General features: G+C 48.4%; 1 protein-coding gene across 1 annotated transcript in view; it reads left to right on the top strand.

The window, feature by feature from the left end:
* myo7aa (myosin VIIAa) overlaps nucleotides 1-23046 on the top strand; it is a 174237-nt gene that overhangs the window by 87369 nt on the left and 63822 nt on the right. The window contains 10 exon segments of the mRNA XM_072477386.1: nucleotides 397-573; nucleotides 2114-2197; nucleotides 2837-2964; nucleotides 3721-3847; nucleotides 6770-6889; nucleotides 9223-9396; nucleotides 10546-10773; nucleotides 11150-11320; nucleotides 12902-13019; nucleotides 20648-20774. Coding sequence (XP_072333487.1) covers nucleotides 397-573; nucleotides 2114-2197; nucleotides 2837-2964; nucleotides 3721-3847; nucleotides 6770-6889; nucleotides 9223-9396; nucleotides 10546-10773; nucleotides 11150-11320; nucleotides 12902-13019; nucleotides 20648-20774 — 1454 coding nt within the window.

The following is a 23046-nucleotide window of genomic DNA, read 5'->3' as shown; positions in this document are numbered from 1 at the left end:
CAGATCAACAAGGTGGCTTTCGCCACCATGGTCTACCTCTCCTCCTATGTCTTGTGGTCTACATGTGGCTCCAGACCCACCAGAATGTGGTTGACTGTTAGCTACCCTCTCAAAAGAGCCACTCCGTTCTAGGGCAATTAGGGATGGGCAACAAATACCAGTGTTGAATATTTAAAAATATATTTTTTTAAATATTTGTTATCTTGCACACCTGGGAATTTGACATTTTGAGTGGAATTGTCACCACAACATCTTTCGTCTTTCAGGATAATGAACAGCTTCATAGGACAGCTAACGTTGTTTCATTGGCTGGAATGCACTTTGAGATGTGATGAACTCATTGACAGAATGCTGTATACGAACAATTCTCTTTTTGTTGCCCCCTCCCCCTTGCAGGCAGCTCTTGCAGTCTGGATCACAATATTACGGTTCATGGGGGATTTACCAGAACCCAAATATCACACGGCCATGAGCGACGGCAGCGAGAAGATCCCAGTCATGACCAAAATCTACGAAACCCTGGGGAAGAAGACGTATAAACGGGAGCTACAGGCTCTGCAAGGAGAGGGAGAGGTAGGCCTCGACGAACATGCCATCGAGCAGAGGAATGCCTCTGCTCTCGGGGTAACGCCTCTGAGTGGTGAAGGTCCCTGTTGGGATAAATAAGTTTTTAATTGCATATGAACTGAGGGATTTTTACATTTTCTCCTCTTTAGACCATCACCAACCTGCAGAAGCTGGAATTTATTTCAATTCTATTATGGGATGTGGACATTACTGGCTAGACCAGCATTTATTACCCATCCCTAATCGCCCTTGCGAAGGTGGTGCTGAGCCGCCTTCTTGAACCTCTGCAGTCCATGTGGTGTAGGTACACCCACAGTGCTGCTAGGGAGGGAGTTCCAGGATTTTGACCCAGCGACCGTGAAGGAACTGCGATTATATTTCCAAATCCGCAGGGTGTGGGGGCTTGGAGGGGAACTTGCCGGTAGTGGCGTTCCCATATGCTGCCCTTGTCCTTCTCAATGGTAGAGACCGTGGGTTTGGAAGGTGCTATCAAAGGAGGCTTGGTGAAATGTTGCAGTGCATCTTGTGGATGGTACACACTGTTGCTACTGTGCGTCGGTGGTGGAGGGGTGCATGCTGAAGGTGGCAGATGGGGTGCCAGTCAAGTGGGCTGCTTTCTCCTGGATGGTCTTGAGCTTCTGGAGTGTTGTTTGAGCTGCACTCATCCAGGCAAGCGGGGAGTATTCCACCACACTCCTGACTTGTACCTTGTAGATGGTGGACTGGTGGATTAGATGGCAATGGGAGATGTCAATGGGATAAGAAAGCCCACCAACGACTCTACTTTCCCAGAAGACGAAGGAAATTTGGCATGTCAGCTACAACCCTCACCAACTTCTACAGATGCACCATAGAAAGCATTTTTTCTGGTTGTATCACAGCTTGGTATGGAGCCTGCTCTGCCCAAGACCGCAGGAAACGACAAAAGGTCGTGAATGTAGCCCAGTCCATTACGTAAACCAGCCTCCCATCCACTGACTCTATCTATAATTCCCACTGCCTCGGAAAGGCAGCCAGCATAATTAAGGACCCCACGCACCCCGGACATACTCTCTTCCACCTTCTTCCGTCAGGAAAAAGATACCAAGATTTGAGGTCACGTACCAACCGGCTCAAGAACAGCTTCTTCCCTACTGCCATCAAACTTTTGAATGGACCTACCTCGTATTAAGTTGATCTTTTCTCTACATCTTGCTATAACTGTAACATTATATTCTGCAGTCTCTCCTTCCTTCCCTATGTACGGTATGCATTGTTTGTACAGCATGCAAGAAACAACACTTTTCACTGTATACTGATACATATGACAATAATAAATAAATGTTGCAATGCAGAATGAGGCCATTTGGCCCGTTATATCTATGCCGGCCCTCCAAATGAACAATTCACTTTGTGCCATTCTCCCTCCTCCTCCCTGTATCATTCCAGACTGTTCATTTTCAGATAACCTTCAGTAAGAAATGGGTGGCACTTTTCCCTATCCCGTGTGGGTGTTTGTTACACTGCCACATGCAGTTTCATTAAGTTAAACGTTGTTGTGTTTCAGAGCTCGCACGCAGACAAGAAGAACAGTGTGAGGCACAAGCTGGTTTCCCTAACTCTGAAGAAGAAATCAAAGCTAACCGAGGAGGTAATTTCGAGAAAATTCTCCCCACCCCCACACACACGACTGCTCTGTTTTGCAGTGAGCCACATGACAATGAATTTTATGATCAGAGTTACTTCAGAGATGGGCCAGTGTCCTCCATTTGATCGCATCCTGATGACCATTAGCCTTTTATTCTAACTCACGCCCAGTCCTCTCGTTCCCCATCACTCCTGTCTTCACTGATCTACAATGTCTCCTGGTCCAGCAAAACCTTGGGACTCCATGATCTCCCCTCTCCTTGTCGCTATCCTCCTTCAGCCTTACAAACCCTCACATTGTTCTGCTCCTCTATTTCTGGCCTCTCGCACATCCCCGATTGTCTTTAACGTACTATTGGAGTCGTATTTTCATCTGCCTTGGCTCAAAACACTAAAATTCCCCTTCTTAAACATCTCCACCTCTCCTGCTTCCTTCAAGGCCTTGTTTTAAAGCCTCCTTATTTGTTCAAGCTGTCTTACTATGACCTTTATTGAGCCTCGAGCCAAATTTGATTGATAACATTGCTGTGAACTTCCTTGTAATGTTTTACTGCATTGAAGGTGCGACATAAATGCAAGTTCTTTCGGTATCTTCGTTTCTGCATCTTCGTTTACACGTTGGTTCTTGTTTGACCCTCACTAGGTGGCAAAGAGGTTGAATGATGGGGAGTACAGCCTTCAGGGCAACAGTATGCTGGAGGACAGGCCAACCTCCAACCTGGAAAAACTTCACTTCATCATTGGGAATGGCATCCTGCGACCGGAGGTCAGGTACTAATCCTTGCCACGCTTCGCGTTCTCGTTCCCTTCCTCGTTGGTGTTCCTCGCCGGGCAACACGACCGTTGAATCGAGGAAGATCAGTGAGGCCCCACCTACCATTTTCAGTATCGCCTGGATTTGGAGGCCAAGAATGCCTTGAGCCAACCTGATCTGTTTTTGTAATGCTTACCCTACCCTACAATCCCCTGGGGCTAGTGTGGCAGCACACTATCCCCTTGAGCCAGAGGGTTGTGGGTTCAAGTCCCACTGTAAAGACTTAATTAATCTAGGCTGATAATACCAGTCCAGTGGTGAGGGGAGTGTAAGAAGCATCTTACAGATGAGATGTTAATGTCTGCCACCTTGGGTGAGCGTAAAGGATCTCTTGGTGCAATTTGAGGAAGAGCGAGGGTTGTCTCCCTAATGTATTTATCCCTCAATCAGCATCATGAGGTTATCTGGCCAAGTGTGAGCTTGCTGTGCATGAGCACACGGTCAGCTTTCATGCCCTACACCAGTGGCTACATTTCAGAAGCATTTCATTGGCTGTAAAGTGCTTGGCGATGTCCCGAGGTGGTGGAAGGCGCTATGGAAATGCAAGTCTTTTTTACCTGAATTTAATTTTAAGCTTGCGATGGTGGTTGCTAGACCCACAGCACAATGACTTCAGTGGGTTGGTTGGTTGCGCTTGTGACTGATTAGACGAGTGACGATTTGTGGAACTCTAGGAAAGCGCCACTGATTGGTTGTGTTTCATTGTGTGGCAGGGATGAGATTTACTGTCAGATCTCCAAACAGCTCACCCAGAATCCGTCCAAAAGCAGCCATGCCAGGGGATGGATCCTCATGTCTCTCTGTGTCGGCTGCTTTGCGCCTTCCGCAAAATTTGTTAAGGCAAGTTTCCAATTCTCTTTCGGTTATTGTATAAATGCGTAAAACATATTCCGATCCACCCGGTGATAGATGAGATGTTAAAGCAAGGCCCCGTCTGCTTTGGAAGAAAACAGGGTCATTCTCCAGGGTGTCGGTCATCTGTTCTGTATCAAGTTGCTCTTTGTGGGAGCTTGCTGTGCATAGATTTGGTTTCCACGTTCACAACATCACAAAGTGACGACACTTCAAATGTAGTCACTCGCTGGCTGTGACGCACTTAGTGCGTCCCAAAGGTCACAAAAGATGTTGCACACCTGCCCGTCATCACATCGCTGTTTGCGGTGGTTTGCGGAGTGCAAATTGGCTGCTGCATGTCCTTCATTACCGCGGTGACTACGGGCCAGAGTTTCGGCGAATCAGGGAGACTCCTCAGACCTTCACAAATGGAGGACAGATTCTGGAATTCCCGCATTTTAGTGGAGAAAGGTGTGGGCAGCGAGCCCGCATCCTGCACTCCGATCTGGCCAACTCCATTGTGGGCATTGCCATCTCCGAGCAATTTCCATGGTGCTGGGCCATTTTCCCAAGATTTCCGCTCTTCCGAGGATGCATGAACCATGGTCTGGATGGAGTGAACTTTTTGAAAGATGACTAACCTATGTCCCCCATGACAAATCGTGCCCCTCACCCACCCACCCCCAATCGGCCCTAATTACCTTCATGCCAAATCATTGCACTTCCATGCCCATTCCATAGAATCCCTACAGTGCAGAAGGAGGTCATTCATCCCACCGAGTCTGTACCGAGCCTCCGAAAGCGCATCCTACCCAGGCGCACTCCCCCGCCCTGTTCCCATAAACCCACCTAACCTGCATATCTTTGGATACTAAGGGACAATTCGGCATGGCCAATCCGCCTAACCTACACAGCTTTGGTCTGTGGGAGGAAACCAGAGCACCCAGAGGAAACCCACGCAGACATTGGGAGAACATGCAAACTCCACACAATTACCCAAGACCGAATCGACTCTAGATCCCTGGCATTGTGTGGTAGCAATGCTAGCCACCGTGCCAGCCAGTATGCACTTTGTACAAAACCAATGAACCCTATAGTAATAATGGCATGTGAGGGAAAAGCCATTCATAATTACCTAAAACTGCTGTTACTACAACCCTATATAAAGTGTCAATCAACCAGACCTTGAAAGTATCAGTAGCAGAAACTATAAGCATTTGATACCTCTACACCTTGTGCAAATATAAGCATTTGAACCATGGACAAATTTCATCTTGGGCTAATTTTATCAATCAAGCAATGTTTTCCTTTGTATGTATTTCTTTTGACAAGCTAACTTGGGGGCAGTATCGGCAAACTGTACAAAGAGAACTTATGATGTGAAATGCGACAGTTATTCAAAAAAGCAGCGAGGCAGAAAGCAGGAAACTACAGGCCAGTTAGCTTAACATCTGTCAGGGAGAAAATGTAGGTATTATTAAGGACTGTATAGCAGAGAATTTGGAAAAATTACAAGTAAGTAGGCAGAGTTGACTTAGTTTTGTGAAAGGGATTTATGTAATGTCCTTCGATTTCCCGAAGGCATTTGATAAGATGCCACATCAAAGGTTATTGCGAAAAATAAAGGCTCCTGGTGTAGGGGGTAGCATATTGGCACGGCTTGAAGATTGGCTGACTAACAGGAAACCGAGAGGAGGCGTAAATAGGTCATTTTCTGGTTGGCAGGATGTAACAAATTATGTCACCAGGATCAGTGCTGGGGCCTCCATATAAGTGACTTGGGGAAAGGACTGGAGATATAGTTGCTACATTTGCTGGTGACCAACGATGGGAAAGTGAACATGAGGAGGCTACAAAGGGAAGGGGCAGAGATGGGTCAAGTGAGTAGGCAAAGATCTGACCAATAAAGTATAATGTGGAAAAATGTGACATTGTCCATTTTGGCAGGAAGAATAAAAAAGCAGCTCATTATCTAAATGGTGAGAGATTGCAGAGCTCTGAGACGCAGAGGGATCTGGGAGTCAGAGTGCATGAATCCCCAAAGGTACTGCAAGTAATTAGGAAAGCTAATAGAACTTTATAGTCTATTGTGAGGGAAAATTATTACAAAAGCAGGTTATGCTTCAGTTGTACAGGACAATGGTGAGGTCGTATCTGGAGTACTGTGGCCTCTTTATTTCAGGAAGGAGACACAAATGCATTGGAAGCACTTAAGAGAAGGTTTACCAGACTAATATTTGGAGTGGGCAAGTTATCTTTTGAGGAAAGGTTGGACAAGCTAGGCTTGTACCCCTGAAGTTTAGAAGAATAAGAGGCAACTTGATTGAAACATACAAGATCCTGATGGGTCTTGGACAAGGTGGAAAGAATGTTTCCTCTGGTGGGAGAATTTGGAGTTAGGGTCACTGTTTAAAAATAAGGATCGCCCATTTAAAACCGAGGTGAGTGTTTTTCTCTGAGGGTCCCTGAAGTTCTCTTCCTCAAAAGGTGATGGAAGCAGTCTTTGAATATTTTTTGGCAGAGCTGGACTGATTGATAGAAGGCTGTGGAGGCCAAATCACTGAGTGTCTTTAAGACAGATATAGATGGGTTCTTGATTAATAAGGGGATCAGGGGTTATGGGGGGAAGGCAGGAGAATGGGGATGAGAAAAATATCAGCCATGATTGAATGGCAGAGCAGACTCGATGGGCCGAGTGGCCTAATTCTGCTCCTATGTCTTATGGTTATCAAGGGTAGGCGGGAGCCTACAATCAGATTGGCCATGAATTTATTGAATGCCAGAGCCGGCTCGATGGGCCGGGTGGTCTACTCCTGCCCCTCGTTCTTGTGATCAGTCATGATCTAGTTGAATGGTAGAACCGGCCCGAGAGGCTGAATGGCCTCCTGGTCTTATGACTGGTTGATCATAATATTCCTCTTGCCGCAGTACTTGAGGAATTTCATCAACGGAGGTCCACCGGGCTACGCACCCTACTGTGAGGAAAGGATGAGGAGAACGTTTGCTAACGGGACACGGACACAGCCACCGAGCTGGCTGGAACTACAGGTATTTCCCAAGGAGTTTAAATTTAATCACGCTGAAATATTGAATGAGAAGTGGAGAGCGTGGGGGATGGAGGACATGAGGAGGAGGGGCTGATCTTCCAAGAAAGTCAAAGGAGGCGTTAAACCGAGGTGAGGTTTGCTCTCTGGGATTGATGTGACCAATACCAGTGCCATTAAGAACAAACAGTGGAGTTGTTTGACGGGATAAATGTTGGATCATAAGGAACAGGTGGTAATTTTGCATCGCTATTTGTGAGCACTTGCTGTGTGCAAATATTTACCACAATGGTGACCAAACTGGAAAAGTGTTTAATTTGTTGCAAAGTGCAGTTGGGATGGGCATTATATAAGTGCAGACTTTCCTTTAGCCAACCTTTTTCCAGCAGGTCACGTGTTCACTCCAGCAGGTCACGTGTTCACTCCAGCAGGTCACGTGTTCACTCCAGCAGGTCACGTGTTCACTCCAGCAGGTCACGTGTTCACTCCAGCAGGTCACGTGTTCACTCCAGCAGGTCACGTGTTCACTCCAGCAGGTCACATGTTCACTGTACGGTACAACTTTCATTTTTTTGGGGTGGTTACGCTATTTTTGTTTGGAGTTTTACTTTGTGTGTCTCTCTCCATAATTTTTGATTTTCTTTTCCGCCTTGGTTGAGACGGGACCTTGGTTCCTGGTCTTTGGCAGTGCTGCCAGAAGTAAATGTTGGGTCTGATTTCCCCTCCCCTTTAGTTTTGTCACACTGCACCTTTACTCTCTGTGTGGGGATGACTTTGTGTTGGGTGGTCTCCCAAAGAGCCACAACTGAACCCAAGCCCTTGATGGTGAAGGCGCTTTTCAATAGGGCCTTGGGCCTTAAAGTCATCGTGGCACACCGTACAGAAGACCCCCATCGGTTCTGCACCATCAAATCTACCCTAAATCTGCACCAATCCATGCCACCCCTAATGCCCACGTGCCCACAAACAGCAACACGTGCCCAAAATCTGGCATGACTTGGAAAACTAGAATCTCGCCGAGGTCTCTCTTCTCGATTCTCCTCCCCCACGCGGTGACATAATGAGGTTCCTGTCCAGGAAGGTGTGGAACCTCATTTCAATGCATTTGAAAACGATTAGAGGGCTTCCTCGCCATATCCATAGAATCCCTATGGTGCAGAAGGAGTGTGTTTGGCCCATCGAGCCTGCACTGACCCTCCGATAGTGCATTCTACCTAGGCCCATCCCTGTAACCTCGCGCATTGATCATGGACAAGCCACCTGACCTGCACATCTTTGGACTGGGAGGAAACCGGAGCATCCGGAGGAAACCCACGCAGACACGGGGAGAACATGCAAACTCCACACAGACAGTAACCCGAGACCGGAATCTAATCCGGGTCCATGGCGCTGTGAGGCAACAGTGCTAACCACATTGGAATTCCCCACGTTTCGAGGTTTACAATTTTTCAAAAATGGGAACCAGTGAAGCTGCTGGGGCGCACAGGGAAGTATCATGCCAGGGGCCTGCCTGGGCACTGCCCCCTGGCACTGTTGGGGCAGTGCCAGGTGTGACGGCGTAAAACACGCCCCCCAGATTCTTTTGGCAGAGTACTGGATCATCTGAAGAGCTATCCCGGCTGTGCAGCGAGCTGCCCACTAGGTTTTCTGTTTGCCGCAGCTGTGCAGAGAACAGAAAATGTTGCCCCTTATTAACGAAGCAGGTAAACCTTGAAGAATGTTCTCTTTCCATCCTCCCCCACTCCTCCAATTCATGGAATTATTCTCTGGATTTAGGCTTGATTGGTCCAAACCAAAGTGTTGGGATTGAAGTGTTGGGAAAAGGGGTGGATCAAATAACCTTCCCCTGAAGTATCTTGTTACAACAATCTCAAATGAGTTGGGGCAACGTAAAATTGTGAATGGTGCTGGCCAGTAATGATGTCAAACAAAGACCTAACCTTGGGGGGAGAGAGAGAAGGTCAGGGAGAAGTTTGTGTGGGGATAACCTTAGCGGATGAGGTAAGAGAGAGTGCCTTGGATATTTAATGTTAGGGAGCAAGGTAAAAGTAATCAGTATAAGCTCCAATCTGTGTATTATGAATAGTGTTCGCCATTCAACCCAACTGGTCTGCGGTGTTTATACTCCACAAGGCTCTCCTCCCATTTCAGCCTATCTTTCTATCCCCTTCTCTCTCATGTACTCGTCTAGTTTCCCTTTGACCGTGTCCAAGCTATTTGCCTCAACCACTTTCTGTGATGGTGAGTTCTATAATCCACTGGTTGGCTTTGATCAGTTTGACCTTTTCTGATTTTGTCTTATTTAGATTTACCTTTCTCTTCCTCTTGTAACAACAGGCCACCAAATCAAAGAAACCGATCATGTTGCCCATCACCTTCATGGATGGAACAACAAAGACCCTCCTGACTGACTCTGCGACTACAGCCAAAGAGCTGTGCAACGCACTAGCTGACAAGATAGGCCTCAAGGATCGCTTTGGGTTTTCTCTGTACATTGCTTTATTTGACAAGGTATGTGCACCAAACTTACACGCGGCTGGATTTTTTTTTTTTTGTTTCTTGGTGGGATGAGGGAGGCAGGGACCAAAACGGAAACTAAATGGTCCACTCGCCCCCACTGTCTCAGCTCACCCAGTCAAACGTCCGATGGCCAATTTGTGCCTGTTTGGTGGAGAGAAGGCCAATCAGAGGTACAATCGGCATTGAAGGATGGGGCGCGTCATGCAGTAGAGGCGTTATACCATCAACAGGAAACTCGTCATGGCTACAGGTTTAAACTCTGCTCTCAGAATGAATCTTCCACTCCACACGGAAACATCTTGGAAATATCTCTCTGCTCCTCTAATCTGGGTCTCTTGGCTGCAGCTCTAAACTCTAGAGTTACCCCAGTGATGCTCGATCAATGACTCCAGAAGTGAGATTGGATGACAATTGAAGGCTTTATTGGATTAGATGTTTCCCCCAGCAGCGCAGGTACAGAATGCGGCTGCTAGGGAGACACAGACTCTTATACTCCGCCTTGCTGGGTGGAACCAGCAGGCAGGCTTCACCAATGATCTTCATGCCTCGGGTACCTCCCACACCCATGGTCTTACAGTCTCAGCCTAGGTACCGTAATACCCCTAATACAGACTACCACACCCAGTAAGCCTCACCTTATCTCTACCTTCCCATTTTTAATATGCTCTTTAAAACTTATCTCTGTGTTCAAGTTTTGATCATAGAATCACTACAGTGCAGAAGGAGGCCATTCAGTCCATCAGGTCTGCACTGACCCTCCAAAAAAGCACCCTACCTAGGCCCACACCGCTACCCTATCCCCGTAACCCAGAAACCCCACCTAATCTTTTGGACACTAAGGGGAAATTTAGCATGGCCAATCCACCTAACCTGAACATCTTTGGACTGCTCTAATATCTCCTGATTTGGTGGGTTCAGTATTCAAAATTTGTTTGAGACACCCGCGAAGCACTTTGGGATGTGTTGTCTGAAAGGTGCCTTGTAAATGCTTGGTGGGGATATTTGGAAATTAAAGTTCATTTTATTTTAGTGTAACCTCTATACTCCTGTACCCAGACAGCCCTGTGTTTTGTTTAGGGATTTTGGAGGTAATAAATAAACGTCATGCTTTGATTAACCTGTTAACTTCCCTCTCTGTAGGTCTCCTCCCTTGGGAGTGGGAATGATTATGTGATGGATGCTGTCTCCCAGTGCGAGCAGTACGCCAAGGAACAGGGCGCGCAAGAGCGAAACGCACCCTGGCGTCTCTTCTTCCGGAAGGAGATCTTCACGCCCTGGCACGACCCCAGTGAGGATACAGTGGCAACCAACCTCATTTACCAGCAGACAGTAAGGGGAGTCAAGTTTGGAGAGTACAGGTGCGACAAGGTGAGCTTAATCTCCACTAGGAAGGATACTTACTCAAAGGATACTCGTGAATTATGTTTCCTCGTCCATTCCCCAATTCTGCGGTTGAATACGTGGAACTCTGAAGCTAACAGTGCAGTGAGCATACATTCACCACGTGGACTACAACAAGGCTTGAAATTAGCTCACCTCCACCTTCCCAGGGGCACCTATGGATGGGCAATGAATGTTGTCCCTGCCAGTGATACTTTAAAAAGACAAATGTAATTCTTGGTCTGGTTTGATTTGGCAGTTGTTGAGATGTTTGTTTGGGTTAAGTTGCTCTTGCTGACCATCCTTGTTTGTATCTCTCCACCGCCACCCCCCCCCCCCCCCCCCCTTCACCCACTGGCATTAGGAGGAAGATCTGGCTGAGCTGGCCTCCCAGCAGTACTACGTGGATTACGGATCCGAGGTCATCCTGGAGCGACTCCTGAGCTTAATCCCGTCTTATATTCCCGACCGGGAAATCAGTTCCTCCAAAACCGTGGAGAAGTGGGCTCAGTACATCGTTGCAGCTCATAAAAAGGTTCGTTGGAACTAATGGGACTAACGAAGGCTGCATCCCAAGGCCCAGTGCATTCATGATTTGGGCAGGCGCCGTTTGGGCCTTGGACAGAGATGTTCTGCTTGTTGACGACCCCTATGCTCTCCTGACCAGCCTTCCACCTTCCACTCTCCATAAACACAAAGCTCTGCTGCCTGAGTCCCAACTCGCACCTTTGCTCGCTGACCTCTATTGGCTCCTGGTCTGGAGAAGCCCTGATTTCAAAATTTTCATCCTCATTCAAATGCTGATGACCTCCTTCAACTTTCACATCTTTGTGGTCCTCCCTCATTTCCTTCACTTCACGATTGACGATCGTGCCTAAGCTCTGGCAATATCTCTCTTCCCCTCCTTTAAGACTCTTCTTAAAGCCTATCTATTGAGAACCATAGAATCCCTACAGTGCAGAAGGAGGCCATTCAGCCCATTGAGTCTGCATTGACCCTCTTGAGAGAGCAGCCTGCCAAGGCCCAGTACCCTGATTGTGGGGGAATGGTACTAAATGGGTTGCTCATTCAGCAAGAAGGTGCATGCATGATGGGCCGAATGGGCTCATTCTGTGCTGTAACAATTGTGATTCTGCATGGAGTAAAAATGTTAGCATAGACCAGTTGGGCCAAATGGCCTGCTTCAGTGCTGTAAATTCTATTAGGTCGTAACAGTTTTCTCAGCACAGAACGAGGATCTTTGTCTATCTTTTCCACGCCGGCAGGCAAACACCTATCTATTCTAATCCCATTCTCCAGCACTTGCTCCGTAGCCTTGTATGCTACGCATTATCAAGTGCTCACCCAAATGTTTCTTAAATGTTGTGAGGGTTTCTGCCTCCACCGCCCTTTCAGGCAGCGAATTCCAGACTCCCACCACCCTCTGGGTGAAGAGGTCTTTCCTCACATCCCCTCTAAACCTCCTGCCCTGCCATAAATCTATGCCCTCTGGTTATTAACCCTTCTGCTAAGGGGAAAGGTTCCATTCCAACCTCCCTACCGATGCCCATCATAATTTTGTGCACCTTGATCAGGGCTCCCCTTTAGCAGTCTCCGCTCCAAGGAAAATAACCCCAGTCTCTCTTTCATAGCTGAAACGCTCCAGCCCAGGCAACACCCTGATGAATCACCTGATGAATCACCTCTGCACCTTCTCTAGTGCAATCACACCCTTCCTGCAGTGTGGAGTTGAGAATTGCACACCGTATTCCAGCTGTGGCCTCACCAGCGTTTTATGCGGCTCCCCTCTGGGCCATCGTGTCTCGAGCCTGAAATATCGCAGTGTGTCTCATCTTTCTTCACAACTGCATTCACCTGATGGAAGACATCAGTCCTCTTTCCCCCTCCTCTTTCTATCAAACCTAGAGTTTGAATCTTTATGTTTGTGTCTGGGTGAGCAATGCTCTACATGATTGTTGACTGACCAAAGAGTTCTTCATTTTTAGCATCTTGTATTATTCTGGTTCCGTAATCATTTGAAAGTCCCTACTGTTGAGCAGTGAAGCCGCCTTGCGAGTGTGTTTTATTAATCCCGCGTGTATAAAGCATTAAATTCCACTAAAATATATATTTTCAGGGAGTGTATACCCAGAAGAGGACTGACCCTCAGAATGTGAAGGAGGAGGTGGTCGACTTTGCTCGCTTCAAGTGGCCTTTGCTCTTTTCTCGATTTTATGAAGCCTTCAAGTTTTCAGGTTTGTTGAAATGCGGTCTCTGAAGCTCCATAGTTTATCCCCAAGTGTATACACCTGACGGCCATACAGGCAGGCAGAGGGCAGCTGGTTCAGCAATCCTGTGCCAGGCTCATTATACCCGGTGCTTCCGTTCTAGACATTCCTCACTTCTCCAGCAGCCATGACGATAAAGGAGGGGAGGGGGGGGGGGGAGGGGCATTTTTTGTAAAGAAGAGCCATGTTACAGCTCAGAATTGTCCCAGCTCTCTCTTCAAGGAGCGCAGAAATTCAAAGCACACCGCACGGGCTGGCAACATCCCAAAAGTCCTTTCTTTAATCAGAATCCTAAGCGGGGGTGGGGAGGAAGGAGTAGAGGGATTCTCCAGTCCTTCCTGCCAGCAGGATTTTCCAGTCTCGCCAAAGGCAACCCATTGTGACGGGGCTGACGAATCAGACCAAACCACATAGCGGCGGAACTGGGAGATCCCGTGTCGGTCAATGTAGACAACTTCTGCCGCGTGAAAAGAGTGCTGCCCAAATATATCATTCTTTCAGTTTCGAGGAAGGGTTGATACCCGAGAAGTTGACTTTTGTTCCCTCGACTGATGCTAATTGACTGGGGCAGCTTCCAAAATGTTCTAATTTTTTTTTTTTCAATTTAGAGTACCCAATTATTTTTTCTCCAATTAAGGGGCAATTTAGCGCGGCCGATCCACCTAACCCGCACATCTTTGGGTCGTGGGGGTGAAACCCACACAGACACGGGGAGAATGTGCAAACTCCACACGGACAGTGACCCAGGGCCAGGATTTGAACCCGGGTCCTCAGCGTCACAGTCCCGCTGCCAACCACTGCGCCACGTGGCGTCCTGATTTCTTTTTGTTTTTTTCGATTGCCAGCATTTGTGTTTTACTTTTTCAGCCTATTTTATTTCCGATTTAACTTTCAATCTGGTCTCAATAAGAACAACAACTTGCATTTGTGTAGCATCTTCAAACATCTCGAGGTGCTTCATGAGCATCATGGAAGAAATGACTTCAAGATGAATCATGATGTGACCTCTTAGTGCCCCCCTACTTAGTGCCAACCATGAGGTGTATGCCTGCCGCTCAGTAGGCCTCCACACACTCGGCTACAGGAGCACCAGATTTGTGGATGACGGACTGGCTAATGCATCCTCCTCCACTCTAGCTGGCTGCCAGAATCGGGGTGGAAGGAACCAACATTTGGTGTAAAATATGGCTGCCGCACTAACCCGCAAGGAGAGCGATCGCCATAATCCATCCAGACCCAAGATTTCTGCAAAAGAAATCTGATTCACTGGGGAATGGAAACTGAGATGGTTGTGACCAATAGGCCCATGGGCCCAGGCGCAGTAAAGGAGAACCCCCTACTACGAAGGGGTGATCATCAAGCCTAATTGCAACAGAGACCACGAGGTGGACATAACAATCCACTACCCTACCAACGGGTTGTTCTGCAATAGGTTCAGTGCAGAATATCAAATCATCACTCTGTTCAGATTATACCTGATCGAAAAGAAGCCGTCTCCTGAAAACCAGATGTACAAAACTGGCGCATGCCATGCAATCACATGCCACTCCACCAACTGCAACAACAAGGGACTGCCTGCCCCCGCGGGGCCTGATTTCATGTGGGAGAAAATGCAAACAATAATTTACAACTCTCTGGTCTCAGCCAGGCGTAAACATGCAGCACAGAGTGAGAAGCAGCTAACTGGTGTCCTCGTACTGGTGGAGGACTGGTGTCCTCATACACCCTTCGCTGAAGGTAAGCATGCAGGCGCAGTAGGTGGTATATTGGCCTTTGTTGCGGGAGGATTCCAGTACAAAAGCAGGGATGTCTTGCTGCAACTATACAGGGCATTGGTGAGGCCACATCTGGAATAGTGTGTGCAGTTTAGGTCTCCTTATCTGGGGAAGGATGTTCTTGCTGCAGAGCGAATGCAGCAAAGGTTTACTTGACTTGATTCCTGGGATGGGGAGACTGACGCATGAGGAGAGATTGAATCGGTTACGTTTGTATTCGCTGGAGTGCGGAAGAATGAGGGAGGATCTCATAGAGACCTCTAAATTCTAACAGGACTGGACAGGGTAGATGGTGGAAGGATGTTCCCGATGGTGGGGGAGTCCAGAGTGACAGTCTGAGGATGTGAGGTGGACCATTTAGGACAGAGGTGAAGAGAGGTTTCTTCACCCAGAGAGTGGTGAGCATGTGGAATTCACTACCACAGAAAGCATCTGAGGCCAAAACACACTCTGTTTTTAAGAAGCAGTTAGATATAGCACTTGGGGCAAAAGGTATCAAAGGATATGGGGGGGGGGGGGGGGGGGGGGATGTTTCAGACTATTGAGACTAGATTTCATAGAATTTACAGTGCAGAAGAAGGCCATTCGGCCCATCGAGTCTGCACCGGCTCTTTGAAAGAGCACCCTACCCAAATCCACACCTCCACCCTATCCCCACAACCCAGTAACCCCACCTAACACTAAGGGCAATTTTGGATACGAAGGGCAATTGAGCACGGCCGATCCACCTAACCTGCACGTCTTTGAACTGTGGGAGGAAACCAGAGCATCCGGAGAAAACCCACGCACACACTGGGAGAACGTGCAGACTAAGCAGAGTATACTATCAGCCATGATCATAATGAATGATGGAGCAGGCTTGAAGGGCTGAATGATCTCCTCCTGCCATTCAGCCCATCCTATCTGCACCGGATCCCTGAGCATCCTGACTTAGTGCCATTCTCCTGTCTTTTCCCTGTCACCCTTGCACATTGTTTCTACTTAAGTATTCATCTCTTGCCCTCTCAAACCTGCCTCCACCACACTTCCAGGCAGTAAAATCCAGACCCCAACCACTCGCTGCGTGAAACAGTTTTTTTTTCTCATCACAGCTGCTGCTTTCGCAAATCACCTTAAATCTGTGCCCCCTCATTCTCCATTGTTTTACAAGCTGAAACAATTTTTCTCTATCTACTCTGTCCAGCCCCCTCCTGATTTTGAACACCTCTATCAAATCTCTTAGTCTTCTCCTTAGACGAACAACCAGATTTCAGACCTCTCCAGAAAGCAGCAGGAAGGTTGATCCGACTGACGGTGTGTACCAGTCCAGGACCCTCCAAATGCGAGTCAGACACTGACTTTGACCAAACTCAAAGTAGACACTGAGCAAGAGCAACATTCTAAATAGAAAGATCCGGACCAGCTACTCTTGTGATCAGGAAGACTCAGACACCAGGGTCCTGAGCACTGGACTAATAGTCCGCATAACTGAGATGGTAATTGATAAGGCCAAACCTCAAGACAACAAAGAGGACTGAGGGAAAAGAGAAATGGCACTTGAGGGAGAACAGCGGTCAGCGTCAGTTCCTGCTCAGCAAGGGCTATATGGACGATAAGGGAATAGTGTTGATGGGCTTTAGAGTAGTTTCACAGGTCGGCGCAACATCGAGGGCAGAAGGGCCTGTACTGCGCTGTTATGTTCTATGTTCTAACCCTCGTGCCAAAAGGAAATAGCCAATTAAACGGCAACACAAAACAATCTACACTTTATATCGAAAAGTCGGACCGGATTACGATTGCCCCTCCCTCTGTGAACTGCCCTCTTGGCAAAGAAGAGCGAGAAAAATGTTTTGCAGAGGAATTAAGCAATAACAAGGTGAACATCAGCGAATTTGCCACATCGCCAGGCTGTGACACCGATAGTGGAGGGGATGGATGATGGAGGAGATTGAAACAGCAGTTAATGGTGGTCAAGTCAATCAGCGAGAGTGTCAAGATTATCCACAACATAACGGGGGAAGCATGAGACCCTAATCCCACAACTCTTGGCTTTGGCTGGACTCAGCCACCATACCTGAGCCTTTGAAGAAAAGTCAAACAGTGTCGATGCTGAAAACGGAGAGAACACTGGAAATTGGCAGCTAATAACAATGTTACTAGAGCTCGCCACAGAAGATTGTAGCCAAGGTGATGAAACCTAATCCTGGCATAAAGGCTTCTTTGTCATTACGCCAGATCCAACGCAAACATCATTGGGCAGGGCGGGGGTCTAAGAGGAACAGGGAGGATCTGGCAATTGTCTTTGTCAACTTATGCTTTCTGTCAGGCACAAAATACTTGCTAGAGAATGGCGATCCCATGTGGCTGTGCGGCTGCACCTCGTTCAAATCAGCCACTCATTATTGGCTTACGTGGATGACCGAGCACGCCTCAGTGCCAGTTACTGTCATAGGACCGTGGTTAGATTCTCACTTGTTGAAGATGGTCATTATCTGGCACTCGTGCGGCACAAATGTAACTTGCCACTTGTCAACCCAAGGCTGGATATTGTCCAAGTCTTGCTGCATTTGGACATGGACTGCTTCAGTATCTGAGGAGTCGCAAATGGTATATTGAATGTTGTGCAGTCATCAGCGAACATTCCCATTTCCGACCTTACGATGGAAGGAAGGTCATTGATGATGCAACTGAAGGTGGCTGGGCTTGGAACACAACCCTGAGGAGCTCCCGGAGTGATCAATCGAGACGGAGATGATTTGCCTCAAACCACCACAACCACCTTCCTTTGTGCTCAGCATGACTCGAGTAGCAGAGAGCTCCCTCTGATTCCCATTGACTCCAAGGAGCTGGGGCTCCTTGATGCTACTCGGTCAAGAGCAGTCACTCTCATCTCACCTCTGGCATCCAGCTCTTTTGTTCATGTTTGAACTGAGGCTGTAGTGGGATCAGGAGCTGAGCGACACGGGCGGAACCCAAACTGAGTGTCTTGTGAGCAGGTCATTGCTTAGCAAGTGTCGCTTGATAGCACTTTTGATGACTCCTTCCACCACTTTGCTGATAATGGAGAGTGGACTGATAGGGCGGTAATTGGCTGGGTTGGATTTTTCTGCTTTTTGTACAGGACACACCTGGGTAATTTTCCACATTGCCGGGTAGATACCAGGGTTGTAGCTGTACTGGAACAGCTTGGCCAGGGGTGCGGCAAGTTCTGAAGCATAAGTCTTCAGTACTATTTCCGGATATTGTCAGGGCCCATAGCCTTTGCAGTATCCAGTGCCTTCAGCTATTTCTTGGTTTCACATGGATCGAAGTTAATTGGCTGAAGACTAACATCTGTGATGCTGAGGACCTTTGGAGGAGACCGAGCTGGATCATCCACCCGGCACTTCTGGCTGAAGATTGTTGAAAAGGTTTACCTTATGCACTGGTGTGTTGAACTCGCCCATCGGATGGGGGTATTTTGTGGAACCTCCTCCAGTGAGTTGTCCACCATTCACAATGAGACATGGCAGGACTGCAGAACACAGATCTGATTCATTCGTTGTGGAATTGCTTCGTTCTGTCTATCACTTGCTGCTTGTGCTGTTTGGCATACAAGTAGTCCTCCTGTCTTGTAGCTTCAGCAGGTTGACACCTCCTTTTTAGGTCCGGTATGTTTTTGCCTCTTGTTGGTTCCCCCCCCTCCCTCCTGCCGTAGTCCCAGTCGCAGTTATGGCTGTTAGAGTTTGATCAGTTCAGTTTGTAGCGGTGCTATCGAGCTGCCCTTGGTGATGGATATAGAAGTCCCCCACCCAGAGGGCAATCTGTGCCCTTGCCACCTTCTGTGCTGTCTCCAAGTGGCGTTCAACATGGAGACTAGTTTATCAGCTGAATGCAGGGTGAGGTGGGTGAACTGTTGGGTACTCTGCTACACAGACGAACCAACACGGTTGCGAATGGTACAACTCAGTTTTATGTCAAACATCTATTTACAGTTGTATACTGTTTACTGAGGTTCGATCATAACCTTGAATCTGTGGACCTACTCCTAATTCTATCTTGTAGTGGCACTCAGCACATGGTGGATGTCTGAGTGGCTTGCTGTGAGCTTCTGTGCCCTGAGCTGTCTCGTCCTCGAGTGCCCAGGAAGTGTTGTGTTCCCTGTTTTGTACTGTATGCTCTTGCCTGTGATTGGCTGTCGTGTTGTGTGTGTGTTGATTGGGCCGTTGATCTGTCCATCAGTATGCATGTATGTATGTGCCATGATGTTCACCTGGATATCATGACAGTGAGTGCGGGGGTCGGGGGGGGGGGGGGGGGGGGGGGGGGGGGGGGGGGGGGGGGGGGGGGGAGGTACATGGTGAATCAGGACATTTCCTTGCCTATTTTGACCTGATGCCATGAGAGTTCATGGGATCCCGTGTCAGTGTTGAGACCCAAGGCAACTTCCTCCCAATTGTATACCTGTGTGTGACCATCGCTACTGGGTGGGTCCGGGAAGGAGGGGCAAGGCATACCCAGGGGTGGATAGTGGTGTCTGGGACATTGTCTGTAAGGTATGTATTCCGGAGTATGACTATGACTATGTCAGGCTGTCGCCTGACCAGTTGTGGAACAACCCTTCCAAACCTTGGCACAAACCCCGAGATGTTGGTGTGGAGGACTTGGCAGGATTGACGGCCTGGATTTGCCATTGTTGTTTCGGGTGCATAGGTCAATTCCGGGTGACCATCCGGTTTCGTTCCTTATTGACCTTTTGGGTTTGATACAACTGAGCGGCTTGCTGGGCCATTTCAGAATGGGGCAGTTAAGAGCCAACCACATTGCTGTGGGTCTGGAGTCACATGTAGGACAGACCCAGTAAGGATGGCAGACTTCCTTCTCCAAAGGACATTAGTGAACCAGATGGGTTTTTACAACAATCAACAATGGTCATCATTAGACTTTTAATTCCAGATTTCTATTCGATTCAAATTCCACCATCTACCATGGTGGGATTTGAACCTTGGTCCATGGATTACTAATCCGGTGACAGTCCCACTACACAGCTACCTCTTTCCCCTCCTCGGGCAAGGGGCAAGATTGAGGGGCCTTCATGAATAACCTCAGCTGGTACAGGAATTGAGCCTGCACTGTAGGCCTCGCTCTGCATCATGAACCAGCTGTCCAGTCCACTGAGCTAAACCGGCGTATAGATTTTATTGAAGGGGAATCTGGGTAAACACAAGGGGGAAGGGGATAGAAGAAGATGCTGATTGGGTAAATCAAAGTAGGATGAGAGGAGGCTCCTCCAGAGGAATAAACAGCATAGGCCTATTGCCTCCCCCCACCCCCCGGCACGGTTTACAACCTCCTGACGAGCAGGAGCCTGGGGAATGGTCCCCACTGGAGCTGCACAGGTAAGTACTGCCTGCAGGGGGCGGAGGGCCAAGCCCGGGCAGTACTCTGGCACTGACCCCTGGCCACCAGGGAGCGGGTGGCTTCCAATAGGGGGTGGTGTGGGGGGTTGAGGGAGGGGGGGGGAGGGGCTGCATCAAGGGCAGGGTTCCCCAACTCTGGGGAGGGGTTGTTTTGTTTCAATTTTCTATCGGGTGCCCCGATCTCCTGAAGGTCGAGGTTGTTGGCGTGGCCGGTTCAGCCAGAGCCCGCCCACCAATGTGACGCCATGGGACCTGTCTCGAGGATTTGTTTGACCAACCGTCAAAGAATATGGCAGGAAAAGCCGGAAGGCTACACGCCACTTTTCCCGCCTGAGTTGACACTTAATCTTTAAAAACAGAAAGTTCCGCCTTGTATACCCATTAGCTTGGCTGCTAATATTGTCGTTTAATTACCCATTTCCTTTGTGTTTTGTTGCTTTAGGCCCAAGCTTACCAAAGAATGATGTGATTGTAGCTGTCAACTGGACTGGTGTATACTTTGTTGACGAACAGGAGCAAGTCCTTCTGGAACTTTCCTTCCCTGAAATCACTGCAGTGACCAGCAGCAAGTAAGCACTGGACTGGAACCTGAAAACAAGACGGTCAGGAAACTCGAATTGAAATACAATGTTCGATATGACAGATTTGGCGGGGGCAGGGCTCGGGGTGTGCTGGGGGTACTCAGTGGGATTAGACACTGACTCTTTCAAATTGACTGAAGAAACAAATGGGATTGGCATCTCTTGTTTGGAATTAATGGTCCTGAGAGCATCATAGAAAAATACAGCATTGAAGCAGGTCACTCAGCCCATTGTAGGATCATCGCATTCCTACAGTGCAGTAGGAGTTTAACGTCTACGTAATCTATCGGCGCGATCCAATGGCCACGCTGCGCACGAAACGCAGCTCGCCCCGGCACAGCATGGCCAATAAAAGCCGGGAGACCCCGCTCCCGGGATTTACCCGTTTGGCCGCGGCTCACGAGATCCAAGCGAGACTTTGTGATGAAAATCCCGCTCATTGTGGACGTGATCGGGTTTCGGCAAATCTGCATATTCGAGCGAGACAGCGAGCCTCGCTCTAATGTGCAGATTCCCGATGTACCCGAGGCCATGGGATGCATCTCCTTGGCTTCGGAGATCTCGGGCGAGCGGCGTTCAGCGCTGGGCCCCACAAACGGGGACCAGACGGAACAGCACTCGTGGGGGTCTTACAGGGATTCGGAGCCCTCCAGCTGGCACTGCTAGTGCCACCTGGGCACTGGTGCCCTCTGGGTGCCAGCCTGGTGCTGCCACCAGGCAGGGACACTGCCAGAGTGTCAGGTAGACGCTGCCATTTCTGTTGCACATGCATGCGATTGGGTCTGGGGGTGCCCTGCGTGGATGTAGGGGTGGAGGTGCATGAGGGGCCGGGGAGTGGAGATTGGGGGTGGCTTTGGGGGCCTCTGAGGTCACAACGCCATTTTGGGGAGTTCCGGCGAGTGGAGCTGCCCAGTATACAAACCAGGGCTCTGTGCAGTCTCGGCCGGGCATCCCCCGCTGAGTCCCCGAAACAACGCGTATCCAATTAGTTGAATCGAGCCTTATACCTTGTGATTCAGGAACATTAAGCTGTCCGTCATGTTTAAAAATAGCCCAATTGAATTCATTGCCATCATCCCAGACGAGATTGTAGGATGCTCTGCACTCCTCTTTATCAATTTTCATAACCATTTGAGCAACAAGTGGATCAGCTTGCGAACCTATTTACAACCCTCTGAAAGAATGGTAGGACGGCACGGTAGCACAGTGGTTAGCACTGTTGCTTCACAGCACCAGGGTCCCAGGTTCGATTCCCAGCTTAGCTCACTGTCTGTGCGGAGTCTGCACGTTCTCCCCGTGTCTGCGTGGGTTTCCTCCGGGTGCTCCGGTTTCCTCCCACAAGTCCCGAAAGACGTGCTTGTTAGGTGAATTGGACGTTCTGAATTCTCCCTCTGTGTACCCGAACAAGCGTCGGAGTGTGGCGACTGGGGGATTTTCACAGTAACTTCATTGCAGTATTAATGTAAGCCTACTTGTGACACTAATAAAAGATTATTGTTGTTATTATTATAATAAAAGAACACCCTACCTAACTTGCAGATCTTTGGACGCTAAGGGGCAATTTAGCATGTGCAGTTTGCATATTTGGAAATCATGCCTGTGCTAATTCTTTGTGTCTAACTGGATAACTCTATCACTTCTCTGTTCTCCCACCCCCCGCTCCCAATTTTGAGGTTAACTTTAACTTTTCCCACCTTCATATATTTATCACATTCTCTTTCAAATGTTCCTATTGAATCTGCTTCCATCACCGTTTCACCCAGTGCTCAATAGCCCGTTGTATATAAAGGTTCTATTTTTATTCACATTTAGTAAATGCACATCGCGGGCCATTTAGCCGAAATATCTATGGTATTTCCATAGAAACCCTACAGTGCAGAAGCAGGCCATTCGGCCCATCAAATCTGCAACAACCATCCTAAAGAACACTGGGTTGGTGCTGACTCGATGGGCCAAATGGGATTCTATGGCTTCTTTTGTGATTCCGTAAGGGCAAATGAGCGTCTATTGGAAAAGCCTACCCTGAATTTTGGTTGCTGTTTGGGAATGTCATTTGGACTAGCGTTAGGAGTTAGCTCTATGTACCCCTGGGCTTGGGAGGAAAATCTCCAATAGCTTAATCCCACCCCCACCCCAGTTGTGAGTATTCGCCAAGAACCAAATTTGTCTGTCTGTGATCCCCTTATTGTTCATGTTCAGCGAAGCCATAACAATAATGGTTATGTCAGTGAGGAACTGGACGCCTGTGACGCTGTCTGTC

Source organism: Scyliorhinus torazame, chromosome 15 (genome assembly GCF_047496885.1).
Source record: "Scyliorhinus torazame isolate Kashiwa2021f chromosome 15, sScyTor2.1, whole genome shotgun sequence".
In the NCBI taxonomy this organism is placed as follows: domain Eukaryota; kingdom Metazoa; phylum Chordata; class Chondrichthyes; order Carcharhiniformes; family Scyliorhinidae; genus Scyliorhinus; species Scyliorhinus torazame.
The sequence above is the reverse complement of the archived record's forward strand: the minus strand, read 5'-3'. Positions and strand labels throughout refer to the sequence as shown.